The sequence below is a fragment of the Mobula hypostoma genome, chromosome 19, assembly GCF_963921235.1.
Source record: "Mobula hypostoma chromosome 19, sMobHyp1.1, whole genome shotgun sequence".
In the NCBI taxonomy this organism is placed as follows: Eukaryota; Metazoa; Chordata; class Chondrichthyes; order Myliobatiformes; family Myliobatidae; genus Mobula; species Mobula hypostoma.
This window is the reverse complement of record NC_086115.1, coordinates 9,138,826-9,156,706: the sequence shown is the minus strand read 5'-3', so window position 1 is coordinate 9,156,706 and position 17,881 is coordinate 9,138,826. Positions and strand designations below refer to the sequence as shown.

The 17,881-nt window shown below is 41.6% G+C and overlaps 1 protein-coding gene across 6 annotated transcripts in view; it reads left to right on the top strand.

The window, feature by feature from the left end:
• The window catches only part of LOC134358801 (ectonucleoside triphosphate diphosphohydrolase 4-like), a 99,119-nt gene extending 81,720 nt beyond the window's left edge, over positions 1-17,399 (top strand). For all 6 annotated transcript variants that reach the window (XM_063071304.1, XM_063071303.1, XM_063071302.1 and 3 more), the window contains 5 exons: positions 2,265-2,431; positions 7,325-7,649; positions 8,797-8,882; positions 13,346-13,507; positions 16,020-17,399. In XM_063071304.1, coding sequence (XP_062927374.1) covers positions 2,265-2,431; positions 7,325-7,649; positions 8,797-8,882; positions 13,346-13,507; positions 16,020-16,227 — 948 coding nt within the window. In that variant the 3' untranslated portion in view covers positions 16,228-17,399. The remainder of the gene's footprint in view (positions 1-2,264; positions 2,432-7,324; positions 7,650-8,796; positions 8,883-13,345; positions 13,508-16,019) is intronic.
• The last annotated feature ends 482 nt before the right edge of the window (positions 17,400-17,881 follow it).

Genomic DNA, 17,881 nt, shown 5'->3' with positions numbered 1-17,881 from the left:
ATGCCAAAACTTCTTCAACATCATCTTCGTCAGCTTCCACAAGCCAAACTTACTTTGTCCTTGCTTCGTTCACCACAATCGAAATGCTTAATTATGTCTAGTTTTACACTAAGTGTAACACCCTTACGAGCTCTTTTAGGCTTTTCCGATGCCTTAGAACTCATCTTGCAAATGGATGCTCACAGGCACGTGTTTAAGCAATGCCAGCTAGAATGCCGTTCCGAATCCGGGGGGGGGGGAGCGGCTGCTCGGGGCGCACGCTGCCTTTTTTCGCGCGCTGCTTTTTTCGCATGTTGCTTTTTTTCGTAGCAGTGAGAACACCTGTTAGCATAAACAGGTATCTAACGTAGGTCTTTCGTAACAGTGAGGTTTCGTAAAGTGAACATTCGAAAAACAGGGGACACCTGTAACCCAAAAACTTAAGATGTAGAATAAAACTTCCTCTCATAGAATTTGTGTATGGGAAAATAAGTAAATAAATCTCACTTTTTTTAAAGTTTAGATTTTGTTTCAGCTTCATGTTACTGAAATTATAATGCAACCCATTTCCTAGGAATAGAGCGCCCATACAATTTGCCTATAATTACGATCTGAGCATCCTAAGCCAGGAGGATTTTATGAAACAATTTTCTCCAGACAATTTCAGCATAAATATAGACTCAGGAATTTATGATAGAAATGTGCTACAGTCGGCCCTCCTTATCCGCGAAGGATTGGTTCCGGGACCCCTCGCGGATACCAAAAAACGCAGATGCTCAAATCCCTTATTCAACCTGTCTAAATGCGGTGGACCTTAGGACCCAGCGAACCCCAGACTTTATTTAACCCATCTCAGTGCGTTGGATATTAGGACCCGGCGGCGGACCTCCGAATCCACAGTGTTTCTGTTCACGAAAATAATCGCGATCACGATTTAAAATAAAGTGGAAATAATAAAGCGATCGGAAAGAGGTGAAACGCCATCGGTCATTGGAAAAGCATTAGGCAACAGTCTGTCAACGATTGGAACAATTTTAAAGGATAAAGTGAGAAAGGCCCTGCCCCAATGAAAGCTACAATTATTATTAAGCAACGCAGTGGTTTAATTATTGGGTTTTGGGTTTTTGATCCTCCACATCAACCCGCACGGATGGAGAGCGTGCTCAGGAGCGGTCTGTCACCGGATCGAACTCGGGAATTTCTGTTCCCGAGCCTGGCGCTGAAACATACATTTCTTAAGTGTTTTATATGCATAAAAAGGTGAAATATATACTATGTACTAAGACAAATGTCTGACCAACTGACGGTAAATAATACCAGATGTACCTGTTCTGACTTGCTTAGTAAGAGAAGTAATGGTTTTTTTCCATCCCAATCCACGATAACCTACACACATCCTCCCGTATACATTAAATCATCTCTAGATTACTTATAATACCTAATACAATGTAAATGCTATGTAAAATAGTTGTAATACTGCATTGTTTAGGGAATAATGACAAGGAAAAAAAGTATGTACATGTTCGAACAACAAGTGCTGAAAGAGCACTTCCGGGTTTTCTCGATTCGCGGTTGGTTGAGTTTGTGCATGCGGAACTCGCGGATAAGGAGGGTTGACTGTAATTACTGTGACCTTGATTGTTCATTTCCTCCCACTGTCTCTCAGGACGTTCTCCCCATGACTGCATGGGTTTCCTGTCTGTCAGGAGTTTGTAAATTCTCCCTGTGACTGCATGATATTCCTGTCTACGAGGAGTTTGTAATTTCTCCCCATGACTGCATGGGTTTCCTGTCTGTCAGGAGTTTGTAAATTCTCCCTGTGACTGCATGGTATTCCTGCCTACGAGGAGTTTGTATGTTCTCCCTGTGACTGCATGGGTTTCGTACGGGTCCCTCAATTTCCTCCCACATTCCAAAGACGTACGAGGTCAGTTGGTTAATTGATCACATAGGTGTAATTGGACAACACGGGCTCATTAGGCAGAAAAGGCCTGTAAACATCCCCCATTTCTAAAAGAGTAGCTCTTAAATCATAATGTCGTGATATTTTTAGCTGGCCAATAAATGTTTGTGATGCTGGTTGCTAAGGCTGGAAAGTCATCCTGACCTAAACTCTTAATAGACTCCTCTGAAAACCAAGTTCATCTGAAATATAAAAGAGAAAATATTGTTTTCAGTTTCATTTAATAGGAAAGAAGTGGTGTTCAGTTTCTGTGTGGCTTCCACTGCAATGCACTTGCATACCTTCTCATTTTTCATTCTAAGTTTCAGATTTGTCGTTACAGGAAGAAGCTGTTAAGAGTTTACTGGCTGAATTCAACCTTGGTTGTGATGTTCTTCATACCGAGCATGTGTACAGGGTTTACGTAACTACCTTCCTAGGATTTGGAGGAAATTACGCTCGCCAGCGGTATGAGGATCTAATCTTTAACAATGCCACAGCTGCCAACAGGTATATTGACACAGGGCAATATTACTCTGTAATGTACAGCAAACATTGCAATGGTTGAACTCGGGTTTTGGGATGACTGGATGTCGTCTGTACTCAATGGAAGGAAACAGAATTACATGGGGCCTGTTTTGTTCTTGATCCTTATCTAGGAATCATTGGCATGAGCCACCCTTAGTTGAAAACAGGTTTAGTCCCCTCTGCAACCAACCAGGCATCATCTGCACAGTACTGTTTGGTTGACATACAAGAAAAATCAGAATCAGGTTTATTATCATCACTAACATTGTGAAATTTGTTGTTTTGTAGCAACAGTGCATTACATAAAATATACTATAAATTACAATAAGAAATAAATATTAAAACAAGTAATTCAAAAATAGAGAAAAATAGTGAGTAGTGTTCATGGGTTCATTATCCATTCAGAAATGTGATGGCGGAGGGAAGAAGCTGTTCTGAAACATTAAGTGTGTGTCTTCAGACTCCTGTGCCACCTTTCTGATGGTAGTTGTGATTGTGATCAAAGTTAACTGAGAGTCACTGAAGCTGGTGAAAAACGTCGTTATTCCAGGCATCATTCTGGAAACACTCCCGACAGAAGCTCACAAACCAGAAAATACATCACATTTTTATACCTTTTAAGATTAAAGGTGATTCAATACAATTTCATTAGTTACAGGGACGTTGTTTACTTTAATATTTTGGGCTGACAATGCTTCCTTTGAATTTCATATCTACAGTGGGGGACATCTCTGAATATTCAGCTACCTTTGCTAATAGCAAATTTCCCTGAATTCATTTACAATGATGCAAATTACTTAAACCCGTTGTTGCCTACATTGCTGCAGTGCAATTAACAGAATAGCATTGTCTAATGAGTATGCAAACATCTCATGGTCACCATTTTTCATGTCATGTTTCTTGGTCTGTGTGCCAGTTTAATTTCAATTTACTGTTTGTAATTTCAAAGATTGAAAATGCATTTATTTTCAAAGAATATATCAATTGAGAGTCACGTGGGCGCCAGGCAAGATGGCCGCACGTTAGCGAAGCTCCGACAACCTGCCATGAAATTCTAATAATTAGAGCATATTTATCCCACCTTGTCTGGATACAGCTGTCCTGCAGTTAGAAACCGTTTGTTTTCTTCACTAAAAGTGCTAATACCAGCTTTGTGAGATAACTCTACGATGTTAAGACCTTCTAAGAGCACTACAACGGGCTGCGTGGCTACAAGACAGAGCTACAATCCGAAGTTCAAGCCACACTAACGACACAGACGGACCAAGGCTCCAACATGGAGAATTCATTGGCTGAGGTTAGTCATATGAGTTCCAGTCTACTCGTGATGGCTGATGGCTGCTGATGTATCTATGATTAAGGAAACGACAACGGAGTCGATGCCATTCAAGAGAGGCTGACGGAAGCCGAGGGCCGTCTCTGTAGTGTGGAAGACACCACTGTGCAACTGGTGGGTGCCAGCGAGCAGAATAATAAACGCTTGGACCTGCTGTGGAACCGTGTCGAGGAGCTTGAGAACAGGAGCAGATGCAACAACGTCAAGCTGATCAGTCTAAAGGAGGGTGCGGAAACGGGCGGTCTAATTTAAGTGTGTGCAAGGAATCATGTCCGAAGGATTTGGCATCGAACTGAAGGCAGAGTTTGAGATTGAGAGGGCACATCGGGCCCCGGCTCTTAGGCCGGGCGAGCGTTACCCCCCCCCCGGCAAGGCAGGTCCTAATATGATTCTTGCACTCTTCGGCCAGAGAGAAACTGCTGCAAGCAGCCAAAGCAAAGAGAGGAGTTGAGTGGTTGGGATGCAAAGTTTTCTTCTTTCCAGATACGTCCAGAGAATTGGCTGAGAAATGGAGAGCATTTACTACAGCTCGGAAAATTCTGCAAAAAAGTCAGCGTGAGGTATACACTCGCTTATCCAGTATCTGCTCTACGATATGCTGTGCTGCGTTGTTAAATAAGAATAAATAAAAATTTGAATTACAAAGAAAATGTATCAATTAAACAACCTTGAGATTTGTTTGCTTAGTAGGCAGTATGGTATAACAAAAATAATAGGATGTATATAAATACAGGTTTAAAAAGTAAACAGTAATAAGGCACTTCATATGTGATGAAACCTGGATGGTGACAGGGAGTTCAGAATCGGGTTTAATATCACCAGCATATGTCGTGAAATTTGTTATCTTTGCAGCAGCAGTACATGTAATACATGATAATATAGGAAAAAACTGAATTACAGTAAGTATGTATATGTATATCAAATAGTTAAATAAGTACTGCAAATCAGAAATAAAATGGTAGTGAGGTAATGTTCATGGTGTCAATGTCCATTCAGAAATTGGATGGCAGGGGGAAAGAAGCTCTTCCTGAATCACTGGGTGTGTGCCTTCAGGCTTCTGTACCTCCTTCCTGATGGTAACAATGAGAAAAGTGCATGCCTTGGACGCTGAAGGTCCTTAATAATGGACACATAATAGAGGGCATGTGTTGGGGGTGGGGGTCCTTAACAATGGGCACAAACTTTTTGAGGCACCACTCCTTGAAGATGTCCTGGATGCTATAGAGGCTAGTGCCCATGATGGAACTGAATAATTTTACAACTCTTACAGCCTGTTTCCCATCCGAGCAGTTATTATCCTAATGCTACAGTCCCTCCTGCTTGATGGTAGGGGATCAAAGAGATTCCAGTCCTGACAAAGAGTCTCAGCTCAAAACATCGACTGTTTATTCATTTCCATAGATGCTTCCTGACCTGCTGAGCTCCTCCAACATTTTGTGTAAGTTGCTTTGGATTTTCAGCATCTGCAGTCTTTCTCTTGTTTATGATCAAGGAGATTGTTGGATGAATGGGAGGGATCATTGACAATGCTAAGGGCCTTGTGTACACAGTGCTCCTGATAAAAAATCCTTTGTAGGGACTTGCATTCAATTGCCATGCAATTCCTAGTCAAGACAGGCTTGATGGTGCTCCTGTAACAGTTGTTTAAAATAGGGGGAGCAGGGAGAGAGCCACGCTCACCTCAATCTCCTCAGGAACTGGAGACACTACTGTGCTTTTTTGACCAAAGAGATGGTGTTGAAGGATGAGATGAGATCATCTGTTATGTGCATTCCCAGACACTTGGTACTCCTGACTCTCTCCATGGAGGAGCCATGTATGTGAGTGATGAGTGGTCAACCTGCATCTTAAAGTCCACAATCATCTCTTTGCTGCTGTCTACTTTGAGACTCAAGATGTTCACGCTATTCTAGCAACTGTTCTTCCTCCTCCCTGTACGTTGTTTTGTCTTCATTGTTGACGAGGCCAGCCCCTGTTATGTCATCAGTGAACTTGATTCGGTTTGAGCTGGATCTAGCAACGCAGCCATGCGTCAGCAGCGGTCTGAATGCGCAGCTCTGGTTGAGCTCCGGAACCAAAGATGTTTCTGCCAACGGGGACTGGCTGTGGCCTTTCTGTCAAGGATCCAGTTATAGAGAGAGGCATTAAGACCGAAGAGGACAGATTACCCACCAGCTTCCAGAGTATGATTGTATTGAAAGCCGGGCTGAAGTCATCATTTTCCAGGTGAGACAAGACGAACTGGAGTGCAGGGGCTATGGCATTATCAATGGACCAGTTAGACTGCTAAGTGAACTGGAAAAGGTCCAATGTAGTAGGAAGATGGGATTTAATGTGATCCGTAAACAGCTGCTCAAAGCAATTTGTATAGATGAAGTCACTGCCGTTGGACGATAGTCATTTAAGCAAGTTATTGTCGCCCTCTTGGGCACTGGGATGATGGTGGCCATCTTGAAACCTGGCAGGACAGTATATTGTACCAGAGAGATGTTGAAGGTGTATGATTGGGCCTCAGGTAACTGGGCTGCACAGACCCTCAGCACCCGACCAGCTAGATTATTAGGCCCCGCAGCTTTACGTGTCTTGTCCCTAGCTAATGTCTTCCTCACATAAGGTGCTGCCAGACAGAGTGCCTGCCCCTTGAGAGTGAAGGAGCCTTCCACGTGTCAAACTGAGCATAAAAGACATTCAGCTACCTGGAAGAAAAGCATCACTGTCGTTGATGTGCAGAGTGGACGTACTCTGTTGTGGTCTGACTCTCTGCTGCATGTGATCCTTGTCTCTGATGTCACAGAAATGTCTGCATATTTAATGTGAACAATCCTGTTTTGCCTTTATAAGATTAGCTTTATTTGTCACATGTATATTGAAAGATAGAGTGAAATTTGTTTTTGCAATGCCCTGGGGGCGGCTTGCAAGTGACGCCGTACTTCCGGTGCCTGCTCACTAAAACCCTAACTCGTACATCCTTGGGAATGTGGGAGGAAACCCACGCATTCACAGGGAGAACATACAAGCTCCTGACAGACAGGCAGGAATCACTGCCTGTAAAGCGTTTGTGCTAACTGTTAGGCCACTGTGCTGCCGTGCCAGCCATGCCAACTGTGGTCCTAACTGGAGTCATTGACTTCAGACCCACATGATCTGCATGTAGCAGCAGTACAAGCATGTCCTTCTCGAACAACATGTGCCAAGTAAAGGCATACTAGCACCTGTAGTAAATGATGCATAGAAAAACAGCAACAAGTTACTGGCTGGTGTCTATGCAAGGAATTCAAGCTTTTTAGAATGGATGCTTACAAATAATATCAAAGTCACACTGTAGTTAAAGGTCAGGAGGCTTGGTTTTATTAATGGTTAGTTATCTGTATGCGATCAGGACTAGTTGCATTCAAATAAAATTTATCCCAATAGTTGGGTTTTAAATACCTAATTGTAATTTAGGCAGTACTTTTGAGCATAGACTGTAACACATTGAAAGGAGAAGGAAGGAAAGTGAAGAGCATTCAGGATTATAAAACTGTTGTCTTTTTTAACAGATTACCTGGGCAGCACATGGGTGTCAGTGAGGAGAAACCCTACCTCGATCCCTGCTTGTCCCTTGAAACAACTGACACCATTCAGAAGGATGAACAGACATTGCACTTGAAAGGAGTTGGGAATTTTGACGAGTGTTGCAAGCAAATCAGACCATTCCTGAACAAAGGGAATGAGACCAGCATGTCCTTCAATGGGGTTTATCAGCCACCAATTGATTTCTATAACAGTGAATTCTATGGATTCTCTGAGTTCTATTACTGTACTGAAGACGTCTTGCGCATGGGAGGTCAATATGATGGTATTGTGTACAAAAAAGCAGCCAAGGTATGGAAGCCCAGTACTAGGATACACCACATCGCACTGCATAGAGAACTACAGCATGGAAGTAGGCCCTTCAGCCCATTTAATCTGTGCCAAGCTATTACCTCGTCCCATTGACTTGCATTTGGACCGTAGCCTTCCATACATCTGCCATCTGTATACTTATCCAAACTTCTCCTAAATGTTGAAATTGAACCTGCATCCAGCACTTAAGCTGGCAGCTCTTTTTCCACTCTTGCTACCCTCTGTTACCCTTAATAAAGGGAATCAAGTCCTAACTATTCAACCTTTCCCTATAACTCAGATCCATAAGACCCAGCAACATTCTTGTAAATTTTCTGTGCACTCTTTCAATCTTATTGATATCTTTCCTGAGGTATGCAGTCGGAATTGCAAACAGTAATCCAAGTTAAGCTTCATCAACGTCTTCTGCAACTTGAACATAACATCCCTATTATTGTACTCAGTACTCTCATTTATGATGGCTAATGTGCCAAAAACTCTCTTTATGATCCTATCTTCCTGTGATGCCTCCTTCAAGAAATTATGGATCTGTTTCCCGGATCCCTCTGTAACACAAGCTGGCTGTTAGCTCAACAGATCCTTGAAGGTATTTATTCCCCATTCTATTCTCCTCCCACTTCTCCGTCAGCATAATTTTATTCTTTTCTTGCTCCCTTTCAATATTCCCCAACAGAGCATCCATACACTTTATCTCAATCACTCCTTGTGGCAGCAAATTCTATGCTCCAGCCACCTTCCTTGACTACCGTTGGCTGACGTGTCACTGGTGCAAGTCCGCCAAGTGACCCAGCAAGTAGAGGTTTCATCTCAACCTCTGCTTTGTGTGGACTTTGCGCATTCTCTTTCCAGCTATGTGGGTTTTCTCCAGCTGCTCTGACATCCCAAAGATGTGCTGATCATTAGGTTAAATAACCAGTTATAAATTTCCTCTATTGTAGGTGGGTATCAGAGTGGACTGATGAGCAGCTGAGTGAGAACAAATTGGGCCCTGAGAGCCAGCATAGACTTGATGAACTAAGTCATTTCCTTCTTTATCTTAGAGAAATATAAGGCATAATAAGTGAAAACTTGAAGTATTGGCAGTCCTTTCAAGCTGATTACTTTCCACTCCAACTTTCTTTTTCAGGATTATTGTGCTACCAAATGGGCAACATTAAAAGAACGTTTTGATCGCAACCTGTTTTCATCTCATGCTGACCTTTACAGATTGAAGTAAGTTTCCCAAGAATTAACCTTAATAAACAGAACCATGAAAACAAGAGTTCTGAAGGGCACAGTGGTGGAGTGGTTATCGCAATGCTTTACAGTGTCAGCTGTAAGATTGGGATTCAATTCCTGCTGCTGTCTGTAAGGAGTTTGTACATTCTCCTTTAAACTCTGAACTCCAGTTTCCTCCCACATTCTAAAGGTGTACGGGTTAGGGTTAGTGAGTCATAGGCAATCTATGTTGGAGCCTGAAGCATGGTGATACTTGCGGTCTCCCCAGCACAATCCTCACGGATTTGATTTGCTGCAAAGGCACATTTCACTATATGTTTCACTGTACATGTAGCAAATAAAGCCAATCTTAAAATCTTTGAACTTAATACAAGTAAACTTTCAAAGATTCTTCATTAACTGACCAGTGTGGTATTCATTGAAATGGTTCATTAAGTAATTTAAAGTTTGTACATGTAAGATGCATAAATCTCATATGTGCACAAAATTAATGCAGTATTTCAACCCACACCACAGTGATCTTCACATGAAAAATCCATGAATAGTCACTTGGATAGAGGATCTGCCTGTTATAGAAAAGGTATATAGCTGAAAGAGTGCAGTGAAGATTTCCAAGTATGTTGCCAGAACTAGAAAGCATGAGTTACAACAATTAGATAGCCAGGCTGGTCTTTATTCCTTGGAATAATGGAGAATGAGGAGAGCGATAATATAGAAGTATTTAAAATTAATGCGGGCATAGATAAGGTCAATGATGACACTTTTCCCCAGGTTAGGGGAGTCCAAAACAAGGAAGCATAGGCTTAGGTATAGGATATATGAGCATTTGGAAACCCATGGCCTAATTAGGCAGAGTGCCAAAGTTTTTGACAAAGTCACGAGAGAAACTGATGAGTGGATGTTGACTAGATCCAACTAGAACAGTGGATGTTGTATATATGGATTTTAGTAAGGCGTTTGACAAAGTCTGTCATGGGAGGCTAATCCAGAAGATTAAGATGCATGGGATCCGCAGGAATTGGCTGTTTGGATTCAGAGCTGGCTTGTGCATAAAAGACAGAGGTTAGTGGTTGAAGGGACTTATTTGAGTTGGAGGTCTGTAATTAGTGGAGTTTTGCGGGGATCTGTGATAGGACCTCTGCTGTTTGTGATGTGTATAAATGACCTGGATGAAACTGTAGATGGGTTGGTTAATACATTTGCAGATGATGCCAATGTTGGTGGAGTTGTGGATAGTGTAGAAGACTGACAAAGAATACTGCATGTTATAGATCAGTTGCAGATGGCAGAGAATTGGCAGATGGAGTTTAACTCAGATAAATATGACGTATTGCACCTCGGTAGGGCAAATGCAAGGAGACACTACACTGTTAAGGGCAAAGTTGCTGAGCAGAGAGAGCTTGCGATCCAAATTCATAGCTCCTTGTAAGTGACTCCACAGGTTGATAAAGTGGTAAAGAAAGCTTATGGAATGCTTGCTCTTATTAGTTGAGGCATTGAGTTCAAAAGTCAAGATGTTGTGTTGCAACTTTATAAAACTCTGGTGAGGCCACAGCTGGAGTATTGCATACAGTTTTGGTTACTGCACTATAGGGACGATGTTGAAGCTTTGGAGAGGGTGCAGAAGAAGCTTACCAGGATGCTGCTTAGTTTAGAGTGGTTGTGCTATCATGAGAGACTGGATAAACTTGGGTTATTTTCTTTGGAGTGTCGGAGGCTGAGCGGAGATCTAATCAAGGTTTATAAGATTATGAGAGCATAGATAGGGTGGATAGAGAGTATCTGTTTCCCAGGATTGAAATGTCTAATACCAGAAGGCATGCATTGAAGATGAGAGGCAGTAGGTTCAAGGGGGATGTAAGGGGTAAGTTTTTTTTACTTAGAAAGTAGTGGATGCCTGGTATGGTGGTAGAAGTAAATACATTGGAGGCTTTTAAGTGACATTTGGATAAGTACACGGATGTAAGGAAGGTGGAGAGGATAGGGACATGGTGTACGTCAGAGGAATTAGTGTTTGGGTGTTTTTGATTTGCTTAGCTGCCTCGGCACAACATTATGGGCTGAATGGCCTGTTCCTTTGCTGTACTTTTCTATGTTCTGTATTCTAAGGCAAGTGTTTCCAACTTGGTGTCCGCTCCACAGACCCATTGGTTAATGGTAAGGGTCCACTGGTTCATTATGGAGGGGGAGGGTAAGATTTAAGAATAACCCAAGGAGCAACACATCCATCTTGAGCTTGGTGAGTAAAAAACTCAGAGGAAAAAACTCAAGTGGGTTCACGGAGGTTGGTGGGGAGGAGGGGAGGATTTTTGAGAGATTTGGGCATAGCAGAAAATCCAACATTAGCTTTGTTGCCATTATAGTTGGCATGGAGTCATTGGGCTGAAGTGCCTGTATCCATGCTGCATTGCTCTATGACTCTATGTGATGTAGCTTTACTAACATAGTTTTTATGGATCATTTTCAAGAATTGGGTTAAGAACATAAGAAATGTAAACAAAATTAGAGCATCTGGCACTTCCAACCTGCCCTGGTTTTCATCAAGATCATGATTCATAAAGACATACTGCAGATGCTGGAATCTGGAGGAACAGTCTGTTTCCCCCTCCCCTCCCTGATTCAATCAGCCCATCATCCATCATTCCTCCTCAGTCCACCAATCGCCTACAGTTCTCTGTCTTGCAGTGCCCCCTCTTTATTCCAGCTCTCTTCCCTCTCCACTGTCTGTCCTAATGAAACATTGACAGTCCCTTCCCCAACAGATGATGTTCAACCCACTGAGTACTTTCAGCAAATGTTTATTACTCTATGTTCTCACTAAATCCTTCCAATAAAGTTTGTCCAGAGGTGACCAAGAGGATTGACAAGGGAGGAGCAGTAGATGTTGGCTACAACTGCTTTAGCAAAGTCTTTAATGAGGTCCCACAAAGAAGACCGGTCTAGAAGGTTATAACGTTATGGGATCTACAGTGGGCTAGCAAACAGATACAAAATTGGCTCATTGTTAGGAGGTAGAGCATGGAACTGGAGTGTTTTGAAGCACTTGCCTTGATCAGGTAGTGTATGGTGGGTAACATGATCATTGGGTATTATTTTTATTATTATTAAAAACTGTAATCGGTTTCTGATCATAAGTTTTAAAAAAACAATCTTACATTCATTGTGAAAATTCTATAACCTTGGGCTGTTCTAGAGGAGTTCTCAGCAAGGAAATATGAGGGGTGATTGATAAGTTCGTGGCCTAAGGTAGAAGGAGTCAATTTTAGAAAACCTAGCACATTTATTTTTCAACATAGTCTCCTCCTACATTTACACACTTAGACCAGCGGTCGTGGAGCATACGGATCTTGGACCTCCAGAAAGTGTCCACAGCAGGGGTGATTGATAAGTTCGTGGCCTAAGGTAGAAGGAGATGAGTTATACAGCTCTCGTTACGTGCACACGCAGGTCATCTCTGAGTGATTATGCAGAAAGTTTGAAGTTAATAACTCATCGGGGTGATTGATAAGTTTATGGCCTAAGGTAGACCGAGACTAGGTTGAAAAATAGATATGCTAGGTTTTCTAAAATTGACTCCTTCTACCTTAGGCCACAAACTTATCAATCACCCCTCGTATGTTTAAAGTATAGATCCTTTGTTTCATGTAAAATGTTCTGTTTCGTAGTACAGGAGAGTGAATGGAGATGTAGGAACACCAAAAAACACAGGAACAGCAGAAAATGGTGGAGGTAATCAACAGTATCAGGCAGCATCTGTGGAGAGAACTCATATTTCAATAGACCCTCAAGTATACAGGGCAGTTCAGCACTGAACAGGGCATTCAGCCCACAATGTTATACTGATCTTGATGCCAATTTATACAAAATGTTCCCCTGCATATCATCCATAACCCTCCAATCCCTTCATGTTCATGTCTCTACCTAAAAGCCTGTTAAGCTCCACCAAACTTTCTTTGGAACTAATTAATATCACTGCTGAGTGTCTGATTTTGTTTCAGATTTCCAGCATCTGCAAGTTCTTTTCCAAAACAAAAATCACTAAGTTGCTAGAAATTTGGGGGAAAAAAATTAGAAAATACTGAAAGCACTCACCAGGTTAGCCTTTATCTGTGAAGAGGGAGGCAAGCTTCATGTCTGAAGCCCTGTTGAAAGGAACTTCAGCGTGAAAGTCAACTGTAATTCTCCTTCCACAGATCCTGCCTGACTAGCTGAATGTTCCCAGCAAATTTCATTTTAATCATAAGATTCCCAAGCAGTTTGTGAAATGCTCTCTGTGAATTGTTACTTGTTTATTATATCTTTATTTTGAGATGCTTCTTAAAATCTGCCTCTTATTAAAAATTGTCCTAGCATCTCAATCTTTTTTAAGTTGCTGCTATGAAGAGCAATGAGAGATTTTCCTGACATTGGGTGCAAGTTAGAGATTGGATTATGATAATTCTCTTCTGATCTTGCAGATATCAGTGTTTTAAGTCTGCATGGATGCACGAGGTATTGCACAGTGGTTTTAACTTCCCAACGGACTATTCCAACTTGAAAACTGCCCAGTTGATCTATGACAAGGAAATACAGTGGACACTGGGAGCAATTCTTTACAAAACCCGTTTCCTACCTCTTCGGTATGTATCCTCATTGCATGAACAAAATAATATTTGGTGAAACTGAGCGGGACTTTGAGAAATATGCAATTGACAGGTACAAGCACAAAATGCTGGAGCTCAGCAGCTCGGGCAGCATCTATGGCGAGGATGAATAGTAGATGCTTTGGGCCAAAACCCTACATCAGTACTGGAAAGGAAGGGGAAAGAAGCCAGAATAAGAAGGTTGAGGGAGGGAAGAGGTACAAGCTGACAAGTGATAGGTGAAACCAGGTGAGGGGGAAGGTGGGTTGTAGGGGGGAGGGAGATGAGTAAGAAGCTGGAAAGTAATAGGTGGAAGAGGCAAAGTGCTGGAGAAGGAGGAATCTGATAGGAGAGAAGAGTGGACCATGGTAGAAAGTGAAGGAGGAGATTATTGGCGGTTGAGGAGAAGAGGAGTAAGAGGAGAGCCAGAATAGGGAATGTAATTGACAGTCAGGATGCTAAATTGGGACACTGTGTATTCCACAGTAGAACAGATTTTATTCCAGATTGTTACTATGGCAACAGTGACGGCATAGGTGCAGTTTGTCACAGAATTCATGAAGTTGTTGTTCAGGTTCTTCAGCATAATCTATTACAGTAAATAAGGTATCTCACCAAGGGATCTGCACATGAATTTCATAGGGGCCATGAAGCTGTATGCCATGAGGCTCAAAGTATGCTGAAAATAGTAAGGGCTTGTTTTCCATGATATAAATATTCTTCCAACCTCTCTGGCACTGAAAATGCAGACTTTGTTGATTTTTGTTACTAAAATTTGTTACATTCCATTATGTCCTTTGAAATAAAGTTTTAAGTAAATTTACTGTTCTCCATTTGTTACCCAGAGATTCATTTTCCTGCAGGCACTCACAGTACAATAAAGAAATATAATAATCAGTGGAAAAACTACACACAAAGATTGACAAACAGCCAATGCGCAGAAGAAGACAAACTGCAAATACAAAATAAATATAGATAGTACTGAGAACATAAGTTGTAGTGTCCCTGAAATAAAAATGAAGGAATTGGGCTCCAGACTTTACCTTTTCAAAGAATATAATGAAATATATTTAATGAATACTGTGTAATGAATTTTAGTAAAAATTATCAACAAAATCTAAAAAAACTGAGATTTGAAGTTGAAGTTGTATACCTTAAAGTAGCTGTTTCAGAGAGCAGTTCAGAGAGGACCTGGGCCAGTCTCAGATAAAAGGAGGGCAGATTTCTATTTCAAAGTATCAGTGACCCTGTTGCTTTTTAGTAGTTTCCCAGATAATATAACTTCCATTCTAAACTTATTTAACTGATTCTGAATGCTCTAGTTGTGATGATCTCAAGTCACTGATCATCAGTAAAACCAGCCAAATAACATTGTTATGCTAATCATTTTTTGGATAGTTAGCTGATGGGATCTCTTGGCATCCTTCTGTGCTCCTTCTGTCCATGTACAGGAGCGTGGCTATGCAGAGAAGGTTAAGACGGCATGTTTACCTTAATCAGAATCAGGATTATGTATGATCACTGACTAGTATGAAGTAAAATTAGTTGCTTGCAGCAGCATTACAGCACAATACATAAAAATTGCTATAAATTACAAAATATTCCACCAAAGAAGGAATATTGAAGTAGTGTTCATGGACCACCCTGATTGTGGAGGGTAAGAAGCTGTCCTAAATCATTGAAAGTAGGTCTTAAGGCTGCCGTGTCTACTCTATGATGATAATATCAAGAAGAGGGCATGTTCCAGATTGTAACAGTCTTTAGTGATGGATATTGCTACCTTGAAGCTCCGCCTCTTGAAGATGTTCTCGATGGTAGGGGTGATAGGTTAGGGCATAGAATATCAGAGCTGAGACGTTATTTTTCAACTTTACAAAATATTGGTTAGACAACTTGGAGTACTGTGTGTAGTTCTGGTCACCTCTCTATATGAAGGATCTGGTTGCAATGGAGAATCGCCAGGAATTGGCTGGAAAGTTTTAGTTAGGAGGAGAGACTTGATAACCTCAGCTTTATTTGCTGGAGTGAAGGAGGCTAAGAGATGACCTGATGATACCAAATTATGAGAGACATGGGTAGGGTAAATCTTTTCCCCAATGATGGAAGCTACCAAAAACAATAGATCAGGGGGTTGAGGTGAGAGCAAGGAGTCTTGAAGGGGATAGCAAGCAAAAGTTCTTTTTTACACGGTAGTTGCTATCTGAAATATGCTGCAGAAGAAGGTGGGAGGGGAATTGATCATGATGTGGAAGTAATATTTAACCAGGCACTTTATGTAGGCAATGCACAGAACAATACAGCCCTAATGCAGGTAAATGTGATCAGTGTAGATGGGTGCAGCGGTCAGCATGCATGAAGGGTTATTTCCTGTGTTGTGCAACTTCTGACTAAAGGCAAGAAATCTGCAGAATTCTGCACTGAGTGCAAGGGTATACTGTAAGTCATACATTTATGTTTTTCTCTTCACTCTCCTTATTCTCCATAACCTTTATTCCACCAACAATAACAGAGATCTCCGGCAGGATGCCATCAGAACAAATCATTCCAGCTGGCTGCGGGTCTCGTTTGTCTATAACCACTACTTGTTCTTTGCCTGTTTCTTCGTGGTACTGCTGGCCATCATCCTGTATGTGCTGAGGCTCCGGCGGATTCACAGGAGGACGCAGCAGGAGCTGCAGTGGCTGGAAGAGGGAGAATCATTGACTGAGGAAGCATGATCAGCACAAACCTTTCGAAGGTAGAGAATGGATGCGGCGGAACCAAAGGTTGGGCTGTAGCTTGAAATATTCCAATATCAGCCGGGTCGAATTACAAGTAGACCATGGTTTGTATGAATGGGATAGATACACAAACCTTTGGGATATCAGCTACGTGTTCATTCTGATATGTGCAACTCCTTTTAGATGACTGCCTGGTTCTGAGACCTATTCTTAACTTCTCTATGAATTCGGAACCAATAGTTGATGCAATCTGCACGTTTAATTTTGTGAACTACATTCAACTGAGGTGCTAAACTATTTTATCTGTCTTCTGATGTCTTGTACGGATTAATTGATCACAATTGTGCCCCTTCTGCATTGTCGTCCAATATGTGATGAGTCAGTGACAAACCACAATTTGGAAAATATTGTTTATTTTTGTGCACTCCTATCCACTTACTCAAATATACTCGTCCAATCCACCCTCAGAACTGCACTAAAATAACGTACGAGAATGTATGTTTGAGTCGGCAGAGAGTCCTACCGGCTGAGCCAACCCTACTTTCAAAGGTATTTCAGGTTAAATCATGAAGCTGTGATGCAAAAGCCACTTTGCATGGCTAAAATTGGGGAAAATCAAAGACGTGTTTCATTACTGGGACCGGTGAACACCAAGCAACTGAGCTCCCCTATTTATAGTAATTCGAGGGGAGGAAGAACAAAAGACTGAATTGTGGCCAATGATACCAAACTACTGATGGACATCCTTGAAAACACCAGAATTGGTGATGACCAAAAAAAAAGGGGCGCGTTTACATGGATGATTTAAAATATTTTCAGTTGATCTTAAATTCCAACCAAGTGATTCATTTCAGGTGCCAACTTGTGTGCTCAGACTGTGGTTATGTCGCTTAACTAGCGTGTCTTTGCCCATATTAATGTCCATACTTTGCAAACAATTGTCCTACCTCCAGTAAGTTTTGAACTTATTTTAATAATCAGTTACCTGCCAAATTACATCTGAAAGTGTGTATGTTACCCTGTTCAATGATTTACGTCATTCTTATCTGCCTCAGATTAACTGCCTTTTTGCTCTTGATGACAGCAGAATTTATTTAATGATGTATATTGTACAGCATTTTAAAAGGAATAAAGTTCCAGATTGACATTGTGTTGGTTTCATCCCAGATTACCACTTAAAATATGGGTTGCGCATGGCAGGCACAGATAGCTGGGAGCTTCAGTACCCAAACCATACCAAGATGGCCACCCAATATCAGACTAGAAAGTGATCCTTGTGCACTCTTTTTGCTTTGAGTGCAGTGCAGCCTGAGTCAGCCCATCAATAGTTTTTTTTTAACTAGTGCTGCACATCCGTTAGCGCTAAAGAAGTCAATGAAAAATCAATACATACCCAGCCCTGAGACACCAGGCAAGGTAATTTGATTCCAAACAATTGGTTTATTGATCATTACAGAATGTCTGTTTGGTACTTCCCACTCCCTCCCCTCTCCCTTCCCCTTTTCCCAAACATGATTGCCCTCTCCCTGCCCCTTCCCACACTCAGTCCACATTTGACACCCATATCAGAATCAGGTTTATCATCACTCACATATATCATGAGAAGTTGTTTTACATCAGTAGTACAGTGCAATACATAAAATCACTACAG